Source organism: Scatophagus argus, chromosome 9 (assembly GCF_020382885.2).
Source record: "Scatophagus argus isolate fScaArg1 chromosome 9, fScaArg1.pri, whole genome shotgun sequence".
NCBI lineage: Eukaryota > Metazoa > Chordata > Actinopteri > Scatophagidae > Scatophagus > Scatophagus argus.
Genome location: NC_058501.1, coordinates 15,325,624 through 15,348,319, shown reverse-complemented (window position 1 = coordinate 15,348,319; position 22,696 = coordinate 15,325,624). Strand labels below are relative to the sequence as shown.

Here is a 22,696-nt window from a genome sequence, read left to right as displayed (position 1 = left end):
CGTTTTTAATTGGTGTTTCCTTTTACTTAAGTTGCGTTTTCATCAAGTGTTTAATTGTGATGTCACTCATTATCTTCTATTAACATTCTATTAACGTGTGCATTTCCCTGATGTCTCGACATTGTCCCACAGGCATCGCTGCAGTGATACCTGCTCCTTCCATAGCTACCAGCAGCACTTGCTAAATATAAAAATCCCTGACTTGTCAAACTCAGCAGCTTTTATGTGCATCAGCCATTGCAATGAGATCCTGACATACAGTACAAAATACATTGCTCTGCAACACTATACACACACACATGTGGTGCCACACCTCTCACTGACACAATATATTGCAGATGCGACACATAAACAAGAAGATGCGCTTAATGTACCAGGATGGCAGATCAAGCCTAAGTTTCATGATATGACAGTGATGGTACCATTCATTCATAGATCATTCATTAGCTTTTCATTAACTTTTCATACTGTTTTGCTCTCGTTCTACCCATTGTACTGCTTTAGTCTGATGGACTAGGCTTCACTGTTTGTCTATGTTGATCCTTTTTCATATTCTTTCTGCGTACATATTGTGTATTTGAGGGATGAAGGTGTTTGTGAAAGTGTGCCTTGTGTTTCCCTGCATTAGCATTGTCTTTTGCCTTTGCACGTTTTTTGCAAAGTCTTTGTATGGGGATTTCTCTGCTTGGCTGCCAGGTGTGATGGCTCCATTCATCAGTGCTACACTAATCCTTCGTATACTGTATCAGGCATGACCCTCCTCCTCCTCCTCCTCCTCCTCCTCCTCCTCCTCCTGTAAACATCTTATCCCCACACATCCCCACACTCTGTTTGCTGTTTAAAACCAGACACATCAAGAGAGTTATCATGTTGTTCATCTTTGTCTACGTACAGTATTTATTTTAGCACTCCCTCTAAGCTTTCCCTTTGTTTTCACATGCGCAACAAAATGGTTGCATAGCTGTAGCATACCGAGAGTAAGTGATATGTCCTTGTCAATCACCGTGCTCAGGAAATGCAGTTGGTCCAGTGTGTTGAGCCGCTTGTTACGCACTAATTCCATGTCTCACAAACTCACATTTGCATTGCTGAGTAGCTGAGTTAGTTCACTTTCACATAAACTGATATATAATTACAAAAAGAATAGCAAGATCACTTTAATTTACGATTTACCTCATGTTTTACTGCAGTATCAGTGCCATATATAAGCATATATCAATCAATTTATTGATATTGATATTGATATTGATCACTGACAGACAGTGTTACGGAGGAGCAGGTAGATGTTTCATATGTCCATTTGACAGACAGCAGGTGCCTGATGCGTAATCAGAGAAAGAAGAGGAGAGGAGAAAAGGGGGGATGGGAAGGAGGAGAGGAGCAACAGGTGGAAGGAGGGAGAGAGGAGGAAGGGATAAGTGGGATGGGTGGAGTGAGGGGTGTATTTAAGACGTTGTCCTCCTCATTCTCCTCATCAGTCGCTATTGCCTTCTCTCTTTGCACCTGACCAGCAGGCCAGCAATCATCATCCACTCAGGTAAGAAACGACTTAGAGGACACGCTTCATCTCTTCATATCTTTTCACCTCATCCATGTTTCTGCACTTCCCAGAGGTTGTTTCAGGCTGTTTTGTACTTTTAAAAGTAGAGGTGTATTTAATGCATAATGTGGTTAGTGGGCAGACTCCCTGCTGAAGGTGCATATCAATAACAAAGACGCAAGAGCTTTCTGTTGATAATCTAATAAGTGTTGGAACCATACTTTGTCTCTGACAGAGCATGCAAAAATGGCTTACTGAGTTTTTTATACCACTGATTCATAAGAATTTTGGGCACTGTGTCCAGGAGGAGAGACTGATGTAAGATGTGATTGACAGTCAGGAAAAGTCTTCTCTGTTCAGAGGTGATGTAGGTTCAAGAAAGGCAAGGGCTTACACCTGTCTCCGGTGTTTTCTGCCATCCGGTGGGTCTAAGTAAAAGCCAGGTCAGGTTTCCTCTGTGTGTCCTGGTTACATCTCCTCCACTGGTTGGGCTGTTTTACCAGTTAGAGTTTCACTCTTATCAGCTGGCTCACATGTCCGGTTGCTGACTATGTCCTGACTCCCAAAGGCTCTCTGGCTGGGGCAAAGCAACAAACAGGTTGAGGATCAGTTTATCTGTAGAAAAATCTTATCAGGTCCACTGGTGGGGAGGAAACACTCCCAACAAGGAAACAGAGCAAACTGTGCGGGGTTTCCGACTGTGCCAAATGCCCCTCCTGTCACTAGTTAGGTATGCTTAGATGCCACATAGAGAATCAGTTTGTAGCTGTCTGTGTGATAGTATTGTTGCCCGTGATTCAGTTTTTTATTGTTTGTCCTTGCATCTCTGCCAGCCAGTTTTGCATGGTGTCAAATAGGGAAAAGCAAATGTAAGAGAGATCAGCTGAGTCTTTAGCCTTTACTGATTTGCAGCAGGCCTGTCCTCCATGCTCCAGGGAGCAGATATTTTGCAGGATTACTGACATGGACTGCTCTTGCTTTCTCCTCTTCCCACATTTCCTCTTATTCTACCCTTCTCCAGAATGTCTTTGCCCAACTCAGAGAATGCCTCCACCCTGGAGAACGCTATGCAGCTCATGATCCAGACCTTCCACAAATACTCTGGAAATGAGGGGGACAAATATACACTGAGCAAGGCTGAGCTCAAGGAGATGCTTACCGCAGAGCTCGGCAACTACCTGGGGGTAAGGAAATATGTTCTACAAGGGGTAAAAAATGCATGGAAATTTCATAATGCAGATCCAGCCTATATCTATGTTTTATCTTCACATATGCAGAATGCCCAAGATAAGGAGGCAGTGGACAAGGTAATGGGAGACCTGGATTCCAACAACGACGGGGAGGTAGATTTCACCGAGTTCATCATACTGGTCGGAGCTCTTACTGTGGCCTGTAACGATTTCTTCCTGGAGTACAACGACAAACCAGAAAAGAAGAAGTAAACACACCCTTGGCTCAAAGAAGTCCACTGTGAAAACCCACATGCTCCAGGGAGGAAACAGTTAAGACAGGAGAGCAGACCTGCGAGGGACATCCTGTCATGGACATGTACAAATACACACACACACACACACCCACACACACACACACACACGCACACACACAGACACACAAACATACATACACACATACATGCATATATGTCTAATTGCTTCAACAGTAAATGTTGGGTGTTTGTTTGTGTATTTGTCCAGCAATGTCCAATCAGTCCATAACAAACTGCATTTATTGCAATGTCAATATCTGGAGAGTTTAAATAAGTTTCAGCACCTGTCACTGTTTGAACATGTGAATGCCTCTCTCTTTCTTCTTCTTTACATTTATTTTGTAACATATTCAAGAAAAGACATTTCTCCCTGGAAAGAATAAATGTGACCATTACTCAAACAAAACCACGTTGCTTGTACTTTATTACAGCAAATGAGATGAGCAAAAACACATAATGAGCACCAGGGGGCAGCAAGAGGCCCCTGAATCCCATCCTTTATTTCTGACAGTGAATTATTGTTAACTTTAATTTTCTTTCCACATGCTGGTAAAGCACTTGCAGTGGATTAATGTAGACTGGTTATCTATCAGTCAGCAGCAAAGAAACGTTGATGTTTTACTGAGGAAATGTACAGAAGAGGAAGTCGCAGTTAAGCCTTCAATATGAGTGACTGATACTCTGTTGTGGTGTGTTCAAGTTCATCATTCTTTTCATGTGCAAAAAATTTTGTAAGGTGTAAATGGTCAGTTACCGACCGTACCCACATTTCTGTTTTTACAGCAAAATAATGAGAACTTGAAGTGACCTTGGCTGGGCCCTACACCCATGATTGTTTAAAACCGCTGCTTCCAAGACAAAAAAAGCATGACCGGAGTGCGTAGGTGTGTATCTGTTTGTGAGTATATAAAAAGGAAGTTACCAGCCTCAATATTAGAAAGCCAGGAAATGGGTTTCTTTCTTTCGTTCTATCCTGTGGTGTAAGATTAATGGGAAGTTTGGGTAATACAGTAATTTACAGATAGGTTATATGTGCGTGTGAGTGGAAAAACATGTCAAGCAGACACACACTTTGATTAATCTGAACCTACAACCTTTATTGGACTGGTTAAGGTGTGCACAGGAGCAGATTTGAGAGGCAGGAAAGAGAAGGTGAAAGATGGGTGACTGGGTGGGTGTGGGGACATAATGAAAGAGGAAGTGAGAAGAAAGGAAGGAGAGTGGAAAGGTCAAAGAGAGAAAAAGAGTGGACAGCAGCACTTTGTCCTTGTGGAGCCATGCAGCCTACAGTTTTCACAGGTCTCTGATAGGCTTTTCACACTTGTTCAGGATCTGTTGGGGATCCCCCTGGGTAATCCCTTTCTCTGGAGACAGACAGGGAGCGATAGAGAGTGAAACAGACAGAGAGAGAGAGAGAGAGAGAGAGAGAGAGAGAGACAGAGAGAGAGAGAGAGAGAGAGAGAGAGAGAGAGAGAGAGAGAGAGAGAGAGAGAGAGAGAGAGAGAGGCAGTTCACAGTCCAGAACTGAGATGAGCTGCAGACTTGGCCGCATGACCGTAAAAAGCCAGGGAAACTCACAGCGAGTGACAGTGACTGAGAATTAGACAGCATTTTTTAAGAGTTTTATAGTGGCTTTCCTGTGCAGTAACAACACTAACAGTCTTTTGTCTCTGTCTATCCTGCCATATTCCTCCTCACTTCTGGATTGTGCTTGCTGTGGTCAGATTATCCTCTTTTTTTGTTCCTCAGCTACAACGTCATCATGAAACATTTGCACAATTAACTTTCAGTATTGCTCTGGACCTTTTCTTCTCTGCTTATGATTGCGCATCTGTGGCTCGCTGCCTGATCTGACTACTTCAGTGTTGGCCCTCTTGTCAATTCTCTCTTGTTTATTGAAACTTTAATTCATCCCCCACTCCCTACGTGCCTAAAAAGACCTTTCTGCATCTTGCTCGCTTGCCAGGGAACCTGGGAAAATGGTGGAAAATAAGACAAATCAGCCGGTCCATGAGAGGAAGGAAAACTGTTGAAATGAATAGGCGTTTAGAGAATGTGGGTATGATTGAAAATGGACTAAATGTCAGCAGTGTGTTTGTCCATGGAAGACCAGATAAAGGGGGAGAGAACTGGAGAGAGGTTGTCACTAGAGATTAATAGATGGGAGGGGGAGACACATACTGTATGCTCTTCTGAACATTGTATCTGACAGATGTGATAATGCATTGGGGTATGGGGCACGCATACACATACACACAATCGTACATGTATACATATGCTCTGAACATTACATACTGAAATATGAAATTACATAACAATACATAAATCTTAATTTCCATGATAAAATTCCCATCCCCCCAATCAATATAATCTGATTTACATGTTACTTTTTCCAATACCGATATCTGCTCCATCTCTACTCTAAATCCTGGAGAAACCCTGTCCCACTGTTCATCATATATGAGGTCCTGTCCACCATCTTGGCTCAGATTCCTCAGTTTCTCAGGAGCTAGACTCATCTCACTGCAGCTGTGCACTCTGGCACAGCAGGCTGCTGCTGTTCTCTGGTTAATGTGCACAACTCTCTACAACAACTGTCCATGCATTATCTATTACTTTATCCCTTTGACTTTCATCAATTGATGCAATCTGACTTTCTTTAATCCCAGTCGCCTCTATGTATTTTCCATCACAATCCGTTGTTTGTACACATATCGCGTTAGTGTGCGCATCACAGTCTGTGTAGTACAGTTTATATCACATTCTTGTTTGATCTATACAATCATACAACACACCGTAGCCTCTTTTTCAGCAACAGACCCTTGCATGAGCTAACACATAGAGAAATCTTAATAATATATTTCTAATGCTATATTGTGGTAAGCTGCTATGCTATGATAAAATATGCTGAATCAGTTCACTGACATAGTGGACTTCTGAAAAAATAAAAGAAATGTTTAAGAACCCAGATATGAACCTCCCTTCCCTTTCTGATTAGCTTCTACTGACATCAGTCAATATTATGGATGAGTAATGTCATAGCTGAAAGCGGGCATGTCATGTGTCAATTAAGCAGTCAGCATCAAGCAGAAAGTGTTGATTGGCTGCCATAAGGTTCTACAAGGAGCAAATCAGAGCATCTTCACTCCCTGACCGGCTAAAGAGGAGAGCAGGGAGGGACCTTTCCACCAGAAAGGGGAGGTCAGTCCATTAAACATCTGGACAAAAAAACGCCAAGTAAGAGTATGATGGTGTTTTCCTTTTTCTCTTCATACAAGAAAAACGTTGTTCATTGCAAAAAATGTTACTATAAAGATAATGATTGCTGTTCAGTTCCAGTTCTGGTTCCAGTCACAAGAGACACAATAAAACCCAGACCCGCCCCCCCCGACCTCCAGCCCTTGTCCTCCTGAGCTGACCGGTCGGAGGAGCTGTCCGTCATCACGTTCGCAGCCTGTGAATGGTCAGCCTGGCGGGCTGGTGATGGTCTTGACTGTGTAATTCTGGAAGAGCGGTTGCAGAAACATGCCCATTGTGCCGAAAACGCACACAAACACAAAGATCCACAGGAATAGGCGGTCGATCACCATGGCAACATACTTCCAGTCCTCGCTTACCTGTAGATGGATGGGTAGGGGGGGCAAAAGAGGTGTGAGATGAGTGCAGACAAAGATTAAGGTGAGCAAAAGCACACTGTCTCACATGCTCTTATTCGCTCTCTATCTACACCTCAGGCCTTATGGGGAGGGTTAATGGAGGTGAAGGGTTAATGTGAGCAGGGATTCGCTATCCCACACAGCTCTGATGAGGTCCTACATGAGTCAAGGAGGAGAAGGACGTGAGAGACGAGAGAATGAGAGTGATGGAGGGCAGAGACAGAGGGTGCTGACACTGTAACCCCTGCAATGATGACTAGGGGAGGAGGAGGAGGAGCAGGGGGAGGAGGAGCAGTACCATGCACTGTGCCAGGAGAGGGAGGATTTTAAAGCAGTCGTCATGGCAGTGGGATGGCAACTACGTCGATGATGGATAGAATTACAAAGGATTGTTAATTCCTGTGTCAGTTTCTTTCATTCCAGGAGAGAAAGCTGGTTTCCCAAGATGCCTTGAGGAGAAGCGATAAAACACAGCACCCTCACGCCACTGTCTTGGTACCTCTGTTCCGGCTTGTACCCCTTGTCCAAGCGCACATCACGCCGCTGCTATAATTACATGTCTGCGTTGAATATTCAGAGGGGTATGATTGCGTCACCAGATCTGTCGCCTTCGCTTATGCTCTGCTGCTCTCCCTCATGCGTTTCAAATGGCAGAGCTAAACGACACTGCTCTACCGCTCTGTCGTCACTATAACATGATATGGCAATGAAGGGACATATCTGTGCTGCTCAGGATGCTTTTTGCTTCATGCTGTCTAATTTACTGTGAGATAAGATAATTTGTTTTAATATAGCGGGAAGCCCAAGCGATACACTTGCAGACTGGTTCATATTGGTTTATTATACATATATCAGTACTGGTGCGTATGTTGGAAAGAATTTGCAGAGTAGTAAACTCCAGCAATAAAGGCTTTATTGGCAGCATCACCAGCATGTATATTTCACTTGGTCTTTTGTTTACCTTTAAAAAAATAAAACTTGGGTGCATAAAGTGGGAAACAAACATAGACATTATCATGTTATAAAGTTGATATGGCAGGGAGAGCTAATGCTAAATGGTTCACTGTTTTCACCACCTGCTAGTTGCTAACTGTGTGTGTCTGCTGTTTGGTGTACAGTAGTATGCAGTGTACACACACACACACATATATATATATAGCTGTAATGGTGTGACTGGTATCATAAGGATAATACAATACTCACACTCTGATCATCATCCTCACTCTTCATGTGATTGGCGATGAAGCGTACTCCTTCCACAGCCTCCTCAAAGCCTGGACAGGCTTGAGCTAGCAGGGCCTGAGTCAGAGCAGGACCCCCTGTGGCTTGCTTCCCCCGTGGTAGGTTTCCAGAACCCCCTTCCCGTCCCTCCCTCACCCGGTTAAGCCCATCCATGGATCCCCCTCCTGCACCCCCCAGATCCCCTCCAAACTGTTTAACAGATGCCCGGTTCACATAGCAGGTACAAGGGTCACTGTCCTCCTTGCCGAACACCCCTGTGGAGTTTCCGCCTCCGTTCCCACTAGCGGCGCCCAGCCCGAGCCCTACCATCAAGGCCCCTGCCTCCCCGCAGCGCCCACCATCCTTCTGTTCCTGGGCCCTTCTTCTTTGGCGCAGCCGCTGGCGCTCACAGCTGTTCCTGGGCTGGCGCATGAAGAGCAAGGCGGGAAGCTTGTTGAGGAACACCAGTTTAACCCAAGGTGGCATAGTGTGTGTGGTGGGCGATCGGTGGTGCACATTGAGAACACAGACACTGGTGACAATAGAGAAAGTGACCAGGACCATGGTGAACATCAGGTACTTCCCCACGAGAGGGACATCTAGCGAAGTGGGCGGGACGATCTTGGAGATCAGCAGCAGGAACACAGTGAGCGCCAGCAGCACAGAGATGCAAAGCGTCATCTTCTCGCCACAGTCAGATGGCAGGTAGAAGACCAGGATTGCCAGTGAAGTGATGAGCACGCACGGGATGATGAGGTTAATGGTGTAAAAAAGAGGCTTCCTACGAATGATGAAGTCGTACGTGATGTCCACGTAGGTGGGGTCAGCTGGGTTCTCATTTCGTCTGCCTGGCAGGGCAATGATGTCCCACTCTCCACTGGGCGTAAAGTCGTCCATGCTGGCCACATCAGCGCGGAGCACCAGATCGATCTCAGTGCGGTCGTAAGTCCAGGAGCGGAAGCGCAATGTGCAGTTCTGCTGGTCGAAGGGAAAGTGCTTGACCTCGATCTTACATGCTGACTTATAGATCGCCGGGGGCAACCAGAAGATGCTACCGTCGTAGGAGACCACTGCGTTAGAGTAGAATGACACCTCGTACACTCCGTCAGCACTGAGAGAAAGGGTAAGAGACAGGATGAGGGAAAGGAGAAAAGTGAAAAAACAGAAAGAGCATCACACATAAACAGAAACCTTTGTGTGATAATTAAATAAAGAAACGTAAATAAAACTCATGATGAGAGGCCATGTTTCTGTTAATATTAAAAGCAACGGAACATGATGCGCCTCATTATGCAAGATCCATTCGTATAACTCTAGGGGACACACACCCACGCACACACACACACACACACACACACACACAGATGCAGAGTTTAAGTGGGTGAAGCTTTGAAGTGTCTCAGAGCAGCAGGGTCACACACACACCTGCTTCTACAAACACAAGGAACACGATGACCATGCAGTCTAGACAGGAAACACGGCTCACAGGTCAGACCGGGTTGAGTTAAACACCTCGAATTAGACGCTTCGGTCAAAAGTCAGCTGACTGGCTCCTCTGTTCCTCCAGTTCCACTGACAGCCGGTTGAATTTCCATTTAACTAAAGTTTTGGCAAGAGAACTAATTAATGATGGCTACTGCTGTGAGACACATGAGAGACAAGAAGTTTTGACTGACTGACCCGTCTACTGAAGTACACTACAAGAAACACCAACTTTAGTGACAAAAGTGAGGTTTTACTAGCAGCTCCACTGCTGCCGTATTCAAAGCTAATCCTCGTGTTTGGGTGACTGACAGAAGTTTGAAGCAATGAAGAAGACTTGGAGGATAGTGTGTCGACCTGGGGTCTGTGGGATTAACGAGATCATTTTATCCAGAGCTCGGTGGGTCAGGGACCTTGTAATCTTTAGTAAAGTAAGGAGTGAGGCAGGGAAAGAGGAGAAGGCCAGACAGATCACTGTACTCTGATGAGCTGATTTACATACTGTAGGCTGACACTCAGTTTCCATTACATTAGAATGAGTGGTCTGCAACATCTTTTCCTCCCTCAGACATGCAAATTCTAATTAAATGCTAATTAAAAACTGACAAGACAAGTTTCTGTTACTGTTTTCACATGTGACATAAACTACAGTTCACTGACACAGCTAATTGTACTGAAAATGAAGGCATACACTGGCCTTTTGGTTGGTTTTAATCATATCAGGCCTTCACGGAAGTTTGGATTAACAACTGGGCAAAGTAGCCCCCAAAAACCCGGGGTTCACTGTTCACTGTCTTTTTGTTACTGTAAATTTTGTCAGGAAAGTTGCACCAACTTTCAACCAAATTTCAACTAAGTTGGGTCCTGGATTGAGGGTCCCAGTGTTGAAATATAGTTTAAAATTAAATTAAAACTAGACCTATACCTTATATTGTACTCTCACGGTGCATATTCCTAAATTGGTGTTTAATTAAATTAAAGTATTCCTACAACGGAGCAGTTGTTTTCTGTGTGCACAGTACCTGATGGGAATATGAAGATGGAAGAGTTCATGCATAAGGCACAAAGGATGTGGCACAGATGGGAGGGGGCTATAAGGCTATTGCGAAATCCGAACTACACTAGGTCAAATCCATAATCCAACCCGAAGAAAGACATTTATCAAAAAGAAAGAAGAGCAGTTTGTGTACAATTGTTGCAGTTAACTGTAACTACTGCGTCTGTGTATATCTGGATATGCAGTGGAGGTTGACTCTGTCTTTGAAGTGTCTCATGAGACTTGGAGGGACTGTATAGTAATGTGGCATGAGTGATTTAAGCAGATTACATATTCAGTCATGTGTGGCGGGTCTGCGTGTGTCACACAGTAAAACTCCTGGCATTTAACTGATGTTCATTTCCAAAGCGATTTGCGACAGTAGCAGCCGGCACAAATCACCTGGGAGTTAGCTTTAAAATATTATCGGCTTAATATGAGATTTGTGCTTTCGCTGCGCATGTTTATGAGCCCAAGTGTGTCGTCCGAGAGCCTCTTGAAGTGAGGACAGGAGGTTGAGTGACTCACTTGTTGTAGAGCACCACGTCAGGCAGCCAGATGTGTTTTGAGGGCAGTCTGACCTTCATCATTCCATCAAACTCCTCGGGGACCCAAGTCAGACGATAGTCCTGCCACTCCTGAGGGCCAATAAAAAAACAAAGTGCTTAGTCACTCATCCAACAATCACACGGCAGCAAGAAGACATCTTGAGAGGAGGAGAGAGGAGAAGGTCTATCTGTCCATCTACATGTCTGTCTGTCGGTCAGTCGGTGGTCAATACGACACATCACAAGCCACATGAGCCTGGGGAACATCCTGTGCTGCCTGTCCTTCTACGCTTACATCATACCTTTAACTACAAACCAAAGAGGGGAGAAAGAGGGTGAAGCCTCATGTCAACAGTGACTCTGAATGGTCCTTTAAACACATCCAGCCACAAACCAATCAGCATGATTGAAATGGCATCTACAGTGGGGTTGATCCTGTGTGTGTATGCACGGCAAAAACCTTTATGTCCTCTGTGTAACCTTTGGTAAAAGACATTATTAGACAACATTATTTTGTTCTGCAGGTTGTGGGTCAGTCACTGACTTTGCCTCACTGAAGCCTCTGCGAACTGTGACAGCGTCTCTATCTGGCTCTTCTCTGTTAGGGCCATGTTAGAGCTGTAATGCCCGTGGTAGGTCGTCTGCAGTAACTGTGATGCATTACGGTCATTACAGTTCCTCTTGGCTCGGGACAGCCGTCCTTGACTCCCCTGCTCACTGACTGCAAGGGATCTATAGAGCACTGATGGCCATTCCACGCTCCAGTACATGTCATAAATCCCAACTTGCTCAGGTGCAAGTGTATGTATGTGTGTGTGTGTGTGTGTGTGTGTGTGAACATCAGTCAAAAAAATGCATGAAGCTGTGAATAATCAAAATGCAGCATCTATGATGTCGACATTATGCACAGAAACATAACTGTGATCTGTATCATATAGATCTAAATTTAAGTCCAAACTAAACATGTGTCTGTGTAATTTGTACTAATGCCTGTTCTCAAAAGCAAGTACATATGTTGATGATGTGTGTGGGTGAATGCATTGTTATACCTGGTGTGTGTAAAATGCATACACCTACATGTTCGGCCATGTTATAGGCCTCAGCTGTAAGCATACAAAGAGCCAACCATGTAGAAGAGGGTCACAGCTCAGTCAGAGTCACATCATTGTTTCAGGTTATGGTAGGTCTCATGCAAAATCACAAAGCAAGTTGCCCAACTCACCAACTGAGAAACAGGAGTTCAGCATTTGTGCAATGTGCTTTTGGTATCATGAGATATCTTTTGGGTGTTTTTTTTTTCTGCTCATGAATTTCAACTCACTTCTCATATTTCTCGCCTCAGATTTCGGGTTTTGGAGGACGTGTATCGTTTGACATCTCTCTCGCTGTCTGACGCTTCGCCAGTCGTGTCAGTTCTCAGAGCTGCTGCTCCATGTGAGCGGAAAAGGGATTAGACCCAGACGGCCTCGACCAGCGAAACATATGGAACGCAGGGATGCATCTCTGGACTACGGCTCATATGTTATGGTCTACTGGGGTAACAACACTGTGCCTCATGATTATATAATGTAAGTCAGTATGTACAGTGCATCAGATCAGAGAGGGCATTATTTACCAAAGTCCTTTGCGGTGTGTGATTGTATCTTTCTGTCTTCATTTCTTTTTCTCTGTTTTCTCACAGTGTTTCCTATGTTAGGGTGGTTAGATGGGGAGAAGAGTGGGAAGTCTCACCTGTGTTAACCAGACGTTCGTGGTCATCACCTGTTCTCTTTCATGCTGCAGAAACAGAAGAAACATACGTTACAAACGATGACGGAAAGAGATTCATTATAGCATCTTCAACAAGGTGAAGGATGTGTGTGTCTGTGTTTTGTTGATGGCATCAAACTGACGCAGCAAAGCCAAGATATCCTGACGCTGGGTCCCTCACTTCCAATATGCAACTTGATAATGTTTTGGATTAGATCACTTCCTTGGCTTGCTTTTAAGTCCTGGACACTACTGATTTTATCTTTTATACTTCTACTCCACTATATTTAAAAGCCAAATATTTTACTTTAAAATCCACCACATTTATTTGACAGCTGTACTTACTAGTTAATATATAATGAGCATATTGCATAGTTGCATAATTATAAAATGAAACCACCGTAGTAACTACAGTAGCAGTAACTAAAATGAGCACAATTAGCTCTACTGCAGCCAGATACAACATTAAAATGCAGCTGACGTGTCAGTGCATCAATAGCAATAATGTGTAATAATGTAACATCCAAGGAGTGACCACAGCCTTACATGCAATGCAGTATTTCTAAGCGGTGGTAGTGCTGCTTTAAGTACAAGATGTTGATACTTTTTTCAACACTGCTGTTTTGTCTACCTTTTAGCAAAAGTCTCAAAATGCTCTGCATAGACTTCCAAGGTACGTGATGTACCGAGTGACCAAGAACCAAATTATATTTTCTAAAGGACGATTTCTAAATTTTAAATCTCTACATGTTCTGTTATCATGTTTTTGAGTCTTTGTTTTATGTGTAACCATAATTAAATGATAAACTTCATGTTGTCTGCGCATGTGTGCACTCACCACGCTGATGAGCTGGGCCAGCGACACCATCAGCTGCACAGTAACCAGCTCGGAGCCATTAGTCGCAGGACGGATCAGTTTGTTGTAGTGGGCTGGATTTAGGAGATGCTCCACCAAGCGCTCCTCTGTGTCTGCCCCGAGGCCGCCTGTTATGAGAACACATTATCATCACCATCAATATCATCGTCATCTGCCTCTATCACGAGACAAAAAATGTCGCATCCATCTGTGTGTCTCTTGGCATTTTTTGGAAAAGCTTTTATCATATCAGATAGAATCACGCAAGAGCAGGAAATCAGTGTTGCTGTTGAGTTGCTCTGTTTGGCCACTGCCCTCGCTGCTAGCACTGAGAGCTGGCTATCCATGTGTGCGGAAAATGCAGAGCCTTTGAACCATGGCATTACTCATCAGTGCCGGCTGGAGCACGTCGGCACAGCTCGATACACACTTCTCACAAGATCTGACATCATAAGAATGAGTCAACCAGTCTGAATGTCTCTATCGCTATCCCTTCTGTCTCTATCGCTCTCTTCGGGCCTCCGTTCTGTCTCTATCTATTCTCCTCTGCTGTGTTGCACCTCTCTCCAACCGTCAGTCTTTTGTAGCTTTGGGTTATTTTCACTTCGTCTCTCACTTCCCTTCCCCATCCCTCCCTCCCTCCCTCCCGTCCTCCATCCCTCCATCTGTAGCAGACTGTAGTCGTATCTGTGTGAGCGGTCGAGTTTGGGCAGAGCTGTCACAACACCACACACCGAAGGGGAAGCATTTTACTGAGAGACACGATGCACCGGAAAAAACAAACAAACAACAAAAAAAAAAACAACTGTTCAGCACCTCCTTCGTCCTTCCTCTCACTCTCTCTCTCTCTCCTGCTTTTCAGTCTCTGTGTCTCTGGCATCTGCTCACTCCTGTGCTGCATCTTTTCCATCTCACAATTCCCTCACACGTTCCCCCTGAAGATAAACACAGGCTGCTCACTGTTAACCTGTCATATTCAAACCTGCCGTTTCAGAGGCGATTTAACGGTGCAGGAAAACAAACATGTCAAAGTGTATGTGGGTAAAATTAAAACACAGTTGTGTTTATGTTTTACTCCTTCAAAACTTAAGGGAAAAAAAACCAAAATAATTTAGGATATAACACAAACACCTGAACAAACCCCATCATCTTTTTTATCCTCATTTACACGCATCACACGCACAAAAGTAACAGGAAAGGAAATTATTTAAGTCTTACTTGAGCAATAAAACTTACTGTTTGTCATTAACGGAGCTGAAACAATAACACTTATTGTTTCAGCTTATTATAGAGAAAAAAAATATTACAAATCCTGCTTCCAGCTTCTCAGATGTGAGCATTTGTTGTTCTCGAATATACCGGTACTGATCTGCTGATGGACAAAACAAGCGAGAAATCATCTCAGGCTGGAGGAAATTGTGATTCATCGATTGGTGCAGTTAATGAGTATGAAAATAGAAATTAGCTGCAGACCTACCAATTGTAATGAGGAATCAGATGTGCAAGCTATAAATGACAAATATATATATAAAGAAAGATTCATACATAGATACCATAAATAAAATTAAAAAGACAAACAGGTACATTTGAGTTAGAAATGTTGGGGTTTGTTTCGTTAGTGAGAGTTAAAGCTAGAAACGAACGCCATATACTGAGCTGATGTTATTTTTCAGCATTTCTCTGTTCCTCTGAATGCCCATCGCCTCCACCCATCGCCTCCACCCATCGCCTCCAGCCATCGTCCTCTTGCTCTGTAGCTGCTGTGCTCACTGAACAGGAATGATAGCCTCTGTCCCTGGATCAATGGGGTGTCTATTCACGCTCCGTAAACTGAACACACTGCCCCCCCCCCACCCAATTTTTTTTAGTCTCCTGCTCTTTTTCCTGTGTCTCTTCTGTCTCAATCTTCTTTTTGCACTTTCCGTGCCTCTCCATCATCCGAGCCTGCCCATATTTTTCTCCTCACTCCCCTGACTGTCTCCATCGCTCTCTCCTTCCCGTTATCTCCATCTTCCTACTGCTGACAGCCGCTGTCCATTTATTGCCCCTTTCCCCCGGCTAATCCAGCATCATCAATACACATCCTGTCAGCACACGCGTGTAGCGTTCTGGTTGTTTATTGTGAACCCGCGCTAGTTTGCTTTTTACATGTACATATGGTGTGTGTGTCTTTTTGTGTGCACACACTCATGAGGGAAATAAGCATTACTGTCTGCCTCTGAACCATATGAGTAATGTATATTATTCCCAGAAGCACAAGGCAATAATGCTGTCGGATGAGACAGAAAGCTAATACAGTTCACTTATACAATGATAAAGCAGGAAAGGTCTACATTTCCATCAGCCGCACTCATAATGTAAATGGTAGCTTCACGCTCAGACTAGATGACAACTTAAATGTCTTGCTCGATTGTCAAAAATAAGATTCACACTGTTCTGTGTGATCACAGTTTGCAAGAGGAGGAGAGGAGAGTTTGTATCTTACATATTTACAGCAACGAGCATCTGAAGGCTTAAATTTATGGAAAATAAGATTTTAACGCAATTGCTCCAATGCTCACTAAACTGACTCCAGCATCTCCACCAACAGAGCCGATTCGTGTCATCTTTGAAACCTCACTTTTTGAGTAGCTGCATTATTTAATAATCATGTGCTGTTTTTTTTAAAAAACTGTACTGAAAAATTTCTCACTCAAAGACCTCTGATGAAGATCAGCTTTACAAAGAGATTTTTATTATTATTATTGACAGGACGTCTAGATTAACATCTTGACCAAGCCTGTGTTTGAGCTGTTTAAATATTGTCCCATAGACTACTATGGGACAAAAAAGAGCCTGGCCTATGCCTCCCACAACATGCATATTAATTCAAATGCCAGTGGAGATGCAGATTAAAAAAAATCCTAATCATTTTCTGTTCAAATGAAAATAACATAACAAATTCAGAGGACTGTGCAGTCCTGGCCTACATACTCACTCTCTGAGTGCTGTTATTTCTGCTTATTTTTAGTTTTACTAAAATGTTTGCATGCATGGGCTAAGGATGAACGTCTAGACTAATATTTTATGGCACTGAGACAAATTAGAGACCCACACAGAGAGCACAGAGCCTTACTCTGTTCTGGTTTTTCTTATCTCAAGTCTGCAAAAAATATCCACACGATCCGGCATGATCACTGCACAAACATGTTAACCCGACTGCTCATTGTCAGCACTTACTAACGCTTCTAAACAAGGACTCCACAGACGACACTCTGTCAGGCTAAAGGCCGAGCTGAGTGGTTGTAATGTTGCTGGTAGCTCAAGTTGTATTCTGGTTGTTTTCCAGTGCAAATATTGCAAACTTAATGTGACACTATGAATATTTCAGCAGGGTTCCCCATTAGACTCTAGGAGCTGGGGAACTTACACACCACAATGCATGTGCAAACACATACAGACACACACATGAGTGAAACAGCACAGGAGCAGACAGGATGGAAGCCATGTTCAACGTTTGATTGCTTCACGACTACGTCCGTTTCTCTTTCCTTCCTTTAAATATCCATTGATCCCAGCATGCTGATTGACCACAGAAAGCATGCAGGTTTTACTAATGATTTTCCACTGCCTGCAGTAACTTGTTTGATCATACAAACTCATCACATTTTACTGCATGTCTCTGTTGTTTGCAAAGCTATGGTGAGGCCAGAGTCCACACACTATAAAGACAAATGTGGAGAAAATTAGGGCGAAGCTTGAGCTAAATTGAATTATCTCGCTAAGACTATTACAGTGATGATCTCTATTTATACCGCTCACTCAAATGAGAAACGGTTGGAGGGAAAGCTTTCTGTTGCTTTCTGTTCTCCTCTCTTTGATGCTCTCTGCCAAAGAAGCTTTTTGGCTGCAGCTGGGACTTTTTAAGCTGAAATATTCTTAAATCAATAATGGAGAGATCCATTGATCTACTGGCAACACCCAATTGGCTCTGTAGTGCCCATAGAACTGAGATATTAATATTGATCCGACATTAAGCCGCAATATCGCAGCACTTCAAAAACAAAGCCATCCGCTTGTGGACTAACAGAAGGCTTTGTTTTCACCACATGCAAATTACAAATTAAATGTAGAGAAATGAACAAACAGTTATACAAGAAACAAAATAAAAAGTTGGCAAGATCGAAATACCGACAAACACCTGCAAAGACAAAGATAAAACATCAACCAAATTTTTGTTGTGGGTTAAAGGGACAGCAGTCTGTGGATCAGTACAGTAACTGCTTCATTTGTTGACCAACATGCTGTATGTCATATTGCTCTGTAGTGTGTACATCATAGCTAAACAAGACACCAACCACAGAAATAAGATTAGCAATGTACGCGTTAAATACAATAATAAATGGAAAATGTATTATTAGCATACTGCAGTCAAAAAATGGCATGTTAGGGTTGAATATGTTTGATATGTAAAACTGGTATATATTCTGTGCCTGTGCCACATCAGGGGGAGACGTTAAAGTGACGACTGAAGAATCAGTTGCAAGCAACACCGTCAGAGGCTTTGATTTCAAACGCACAGAAATCCTTGCACTGGGGATATAAAGTGTGGTGTATTTGTATTATTTACAGCCCAAAGAGCTCAGCTGGTGGATGAGGGCACTATGACTTTCTAATTATGGTGATGCATATTTCAGGGATTGCAATAAAATACATCATTGGAACTGCATAATCTCTCTCTCATAACAGCTATTATTTGAGCTATTATTTGGATACCCATAAATCGTGTGGCCGTGTTATCGCCGAGTCAAAGCCTGCTGCCTGGGAATAATACGTGCTGCCTGTGTGACAGAAATACGTCTGTCTAGATCACATCTGAGCATCCTGTTGAAGTCCTGATCAAAATGATAACATACATGTACTCTTTCTCTCTCTCTGGAACAGAACCAATTTCTTTTTTACAAGCATATTTTTCTCCAGCTTTATCACACTTCTCCAGGCCACTGTCTTTAGATGCTAAGGTCAAGATAAAACTGTTTTATCTGTCATACGTGTTGTCACCAGAGAAAGCATTATCCTATCTCTCACGTGCACCTGTGCACAAGCACGAGCACGAGCCTTTTTCTTTCTTAAAAAATTCTTAATAAAACTCTTGACTGTCCAAACGTCTCTTATCTTCTTCTTCCTCTCCACTACTTAAGTTTCTATTAAACCTCTGCGCTTTCCCTCTGCTTCCCTCTAATCTCCAGGGCCACATACTGCTGTGCACTGCTACTACTGCTGCTGCACATTCATTCACGCAAACACACTGAGTCTCTCTCTCTCTCTCTCACACACACACACAATCTTGCACAAATCACACATGAGAGCACACAGTTTTACACACGGAATCACACACATTCTCACATACAAATGCGGGCCTCTGTCGTGTGACTGCTGTGCCTTTCTAATCGCAGATGCAGCCCCACCACGACGATGCGATCCTGTTGCTGCTGTGTAATGGGAGTCAGTCCAAAGAGATGGAGACAGAGGAGAATGAGAGAGCGAGATGAAGACAGAAAGTGACAGAGAGAGATAGAGAGAGAGAGAATAGGAGGGCTGTTGTAATGTGCAGGTTGAGATGCTGCAGAGATCAGTGGGCTGGAACGGTGCAGCAGGAAAGTGATGACAGACTCAACTGACTGAGCAGAACTTTCTAGACTGAAGGACTGCCAAGGAAATTGGTAGTTGATATTCACAAAGTGCATTCATATGAAGACAAAGATTACGGCGCATGCGTACACTCACACAGTCACACACGCAGAGATGATGACTTGGCAGTGCATCAAACACGTTACGGTTTAAGATGCAGCTGATAAAAGCTAATCCACGTACACCTCGCATCCTCGGTTGACGAGACGGTCGCACACTGTGCTCCAAATCCAGTAACCCCCTGCATAAGGCCGACTCAGATGTGTTTATTATGCATGGCCTGCAGGGGAAATGACAGGAGACATCCTCCTCACACCACAGGACGGCCACATCCTCACGGCAGTGTCTAAGACAGGTGGTGAAGTGTCCTTGAGCGTCCTTGCGCAGCCACTGAGTCCCTTTGTGCATGTCTGTGTATCTGTGTATGTTAAAGTCTTATGTAACAAAGTGCTGTCGTACATCCGGAGGTGTGAAGTTAAGACTTTCTCTCTAATTCCATCTTCACCAGTATTTGTTCCGATATCGATGTGAGAATGCATAAGGATATAACATAAAGTCTGAGTCCGTGCACGTGTTGTCGTTTCTCATTAAATGCTACGTGTTGTGTTGCTTCTTGGCGGGGAGTCTCTAAAATGTGTTGTCGAAGCTGAAGCTCCAGACGTGTGCGCGACCACGTGAGCGTGCACCACCGCGAGCTTTTCATCAAATGTGTGTATTTATGTGTGTTTGTGTGTGGATTGAGTTTATAGTCTCCGAGGATGATGCTAATCAGATTTTCTTCCCTTAAGGGAAGATGACTCATTAGTACTCCACCGCTTGTGAAGCTCCTTAAAGTGATATTTCATGTTGGTAGCATTTCGGCTTTAGTGCTCATAGCTCTGTTTGAACTCAGGAATGATCAACCAACAGAACTGACGGCGCAGGGGATCTGAACATTATGCACCAGGTTTCGAGCAGTTTCATAACAAAACACATTTGATACTCTATTGATTGGTTCTATTTTTTTTACATTATAGTCTTTTATTTTTTCTGGCATTATTTTATTTTTATTTTTTTTAATAATTTGTCTTGTAATACAAAGAAGCCACTGCTGCATTTTTAACTATTAACGATTTAGATTTTTCATATATTTTAAGCATTCTAATGAGTAATTAATGTTTATTCTTATCTTCTTTCATCTTCATAAAACATTTTTGTAATTTCCAAATCAAACAGTAATTCAACTCTACTCTTAAAATATTAAGTGAGTGCATATGCATCCTGGACCTGCAACTGAATGTGAAATTACTTTAATATCTGTATGATCTTGTATCTGTTAAACATATTGTTGGTTGAAAAGTGCAATATAACCAACAAAACATTTTTGCAATTAAAGTCAAACCTGATTCTACTGTTCAAATATTACATGTCTTTGCTTTGTATGTGCGTGTGTGAGAGTGTGTGTGTGTGTGTGTGTGTGTGTCTGTGCTTGACATGATAACTGGCAGGTTAAAAGAGGTCAGAGCTTTTCATCTGTTACTGTATGTCCTTGCGGTGTAAAGCTATCGTTCTGCGTGTGTCTCTGACAGAAAGAATAAGAGTGTATGTGTGACAGAGAGAGAGCAAGAGCATGTTGTCGCCATGGGTGATGATGAACAGTTAGTCAGTGTGAGGCAGATGGCCAGGCATGTGTGTGTGTGTGTGTGTGTGTGTGTGTGTGTGTGTGTGTGGAGGTTTGTTAAGGTGTTGGCATATGTGTGTGCTGCTACACAGGCAGTGACAAACAGTCTTTTGGCTTGGAGGCACTGAGCTGGCCTCTGCACTACCACTACTATGGATTGGTTGCATATATTAAGGTAGCCATAATTCAGCCAATCAGCTGATGTTGGGGTTTTTTTTCACTCTGCTTGGGGTCAAACCCTCCCTGAGTGGAAATTAACACCAAATTAGAGCCAACTTATGGAGGTAAAATATGTCTAAACACGATAATAGCTTTACACTTTACACATATCTCATTTGCTCTGAATGCACCGCAGCAACGGCGTCATAAATAACACTCATTTGCTTAATGCATGTGCTTCATTGAAACAAAAAGACCTTTAATCTGTCTATACTGTCATACAGAAGCACAAGGCTTTTCCTGTACTGCTGGATGACACATCATTTGTCCTTTTGATGACAGGATGTAGAAGTTGTTTTAGCTCAAAGTGCCTCTCATTAACCTGCCCACTCAATGCAGGACCTCAGTGTTAATGAGAGAGAGAGAGAGAGAGTGTGTGTGTGTGTGTGTGTGTGTGTGTGTGTTGGGGGTGGGGTAAGTGGGTGATAAATAACATAATCTTCTTCCTCTCTCTCTCTGTTTCTCTCTCAATGTGGCCTAATTGAAGAGCGAAAGGCATACCTGATGCAAGATTTTTTTCTTAAAGGTGGGTAAATGTTCTGTAGGTTGCATGCTAACTAACTGAGACTTCTACGCCTACTATGTCTGTTATTTCATGTAACTTATTATCTTTCAGCCAATAAGCAGCAAAAGCAACGTGTCCGCCACATTTAAAGCAAGCACTGAAAAATGCCTCAAGTGAGACATGCCTCAAGTCTAAATGTGCCATATTCTATTTAATTCTATTTAAAGTGTGACTTAACCCCAAATAAAACCCCCAAATAAACACAAAAGTGGGCTCAACGGTAACTCCATGCAATAATATTAAGATGACACAATCCTACACGGTTTTACTTTGTGAAGTCAGGCCTCTAAACGCACCACCGCTACCAGTACAAGAGATACGCACATTTAAAGGATTTAAAGGACATCACATCATGTTAGCCATTACAGTCGCTTGTGTTTCTACACTTGTGTAATAGGCTGCATGGAGTGTGTTTCTCCACTACATCATTCCGTCGCGCTCGCTGCTCGTATGAAAAAGATGGTGACAAAGCAATGAAAGAATCATTTTCTCCACCTCTGCCTCTCCTCAGCATACAACCACTGTTTTTTTTTATTTTTGTTTGTTTATACTGCCTTTTACTTTGCAGAAACCTATTCAGACCCCCCTGAATGCATGAACGCACGGTGGTTTCGGCCGTGTAAAGGTGACGATGCACAACATACGCGCATCGATGGAGCCATTATCGACGGACAAGTTACTCACCTCCCGCAATGGCGAGGAGAGCCAGCAACAGCAACAGCAGCGGCGGCCAGCCTTCCATCATCTTTGGTGCGTCCGAGAGCGCTCCAAGCCCGAAAGGTGTTCACTGCGATGGAGAGGCCACCCCAAACACACCCGCAGCGTTACACCCCTCCTCCTCACGACCCAAACCTCCCTTCAGTCTCTACCTGGCATAGTGACGTCGGGGCTCTCCGTCGGTCCAAACACACAAACAAAAATAAAAATATAAATATCTCGGCGGAGCCAGGTGAGCTCTGCGCTGGCTATCCGTGCTGAACACCGCTCAGCGATGCGACGCGCTGGAGA

General features: G+C 43.4%; 2 protein-coding genes across 3 annotated transcripts; one reads left to right on the top strand and one right to left on the bottom strand.

Moving 5' to 3' along the window:
* The first annotated feature begins 1,384 nt into the window (after window positions 1-1,384).
* s100t (S100 calcium binding protein T) lies at window positions 1,385-3,416 on the top strand. Of its 2 annotated transcripts, XM_046399748.1 has the most exons (3): window positions 1,385-1,537; window positions 2,562-2,724; window positions 2,818-3,416. In XM_046399748.1, the coding sequence occupies exons 2-3, from the start codon at window positions 2,563-2,565 to the stop codon at window positions 2,980-2,982; spliced, it is 327 nt and encodes a 108-aa protein (XP_046255704.1). In that variant the 5' UTR covers window positions 1,385-1,537; window position 2,562; the 3' UTR covers window positions 2,983-3,416. The 2 variants fall into 2 exon arrangements, with proteins under 2 accessions (XP_046255704.1, XP_046255705.1); XM_046399749.1 differs by lacking the exon at window positions 1,385-1,537 and having other exon boundaries at window positions 2,216-2,724.
* Window positions 3,417-5,933: 2,517 nt separating this feature from the next.
* Window positions 5,934-22,694, bottom strand: chrnb2 (cholinergic receptor, nicotinic, beta 2). The gene is made up of 6 exons (XM_046400522.1): window positions 22,373-22,694; window positions 13,557-13,702; window positions 12,701-12,745; window positions 10,950-11,059; window positions 7,886-9,014; window positions 5,934-6,643 (listed from the first exon to the last, which is right to left on the bottom strand). Exons 1-6 carry the CDS (start codon window positions 22,431-22,433, stop codon window positions 6,491-6,493), a joined length of 1,644 nt encoding a protein of 547 aa, XP_046256478.1. The 5' UTR covers window positions 22,434-22,694; the 3' UTR covers window positions 5,934-6,490.
* Between the last annotated feature and the right edge of the window lie 2 nt (window positions 22,695-22,696).

What these genes read in the sequence shown, in the direction of transcription:
- s100t (XM_046399748.1), top strand. Translation starts at nt 2,563, where the DNA reads ATGTCTTTGCCCAACTCAGAGAATGCCTCCACCCTGGAGAACGCTATG. An exon ending in AGCTCGGCAACTACCTGGGG is followed by an intron (nt 2,725 to 2,817) that starts GTAAGGAAATAT and finishes TCACATATGCAG; the next exon opens with AATGCCCAAGATAAGGAGGC.
- chrnb2 (XM_046400522.1), bottom strand. Translation starts at nt 22,433, where the DNA reads ATGATGGAAGGCTGGCCGCCGCTGCTGTTGCTGTTGCTGGCTCTCCTC. An exon ending in TGGCCCAGCTCATCAGCGTG is followed by an intron (nt 12,746 to 13,556) that starts GTGAGTGCACAC and finishes CTGTTTCTGCAG; the next exon opens with CATGAAAGAGAACAGGTGAT. An exon ending in GACGTGGTGCTCTACAACAA is followed by an intron (nt 9,015 to 10,949) that starts GTGAGTCACTCA and finishes CCTTTCTCTCAG; the next exon opens with TGCTGACGGAGTGTACGAGG.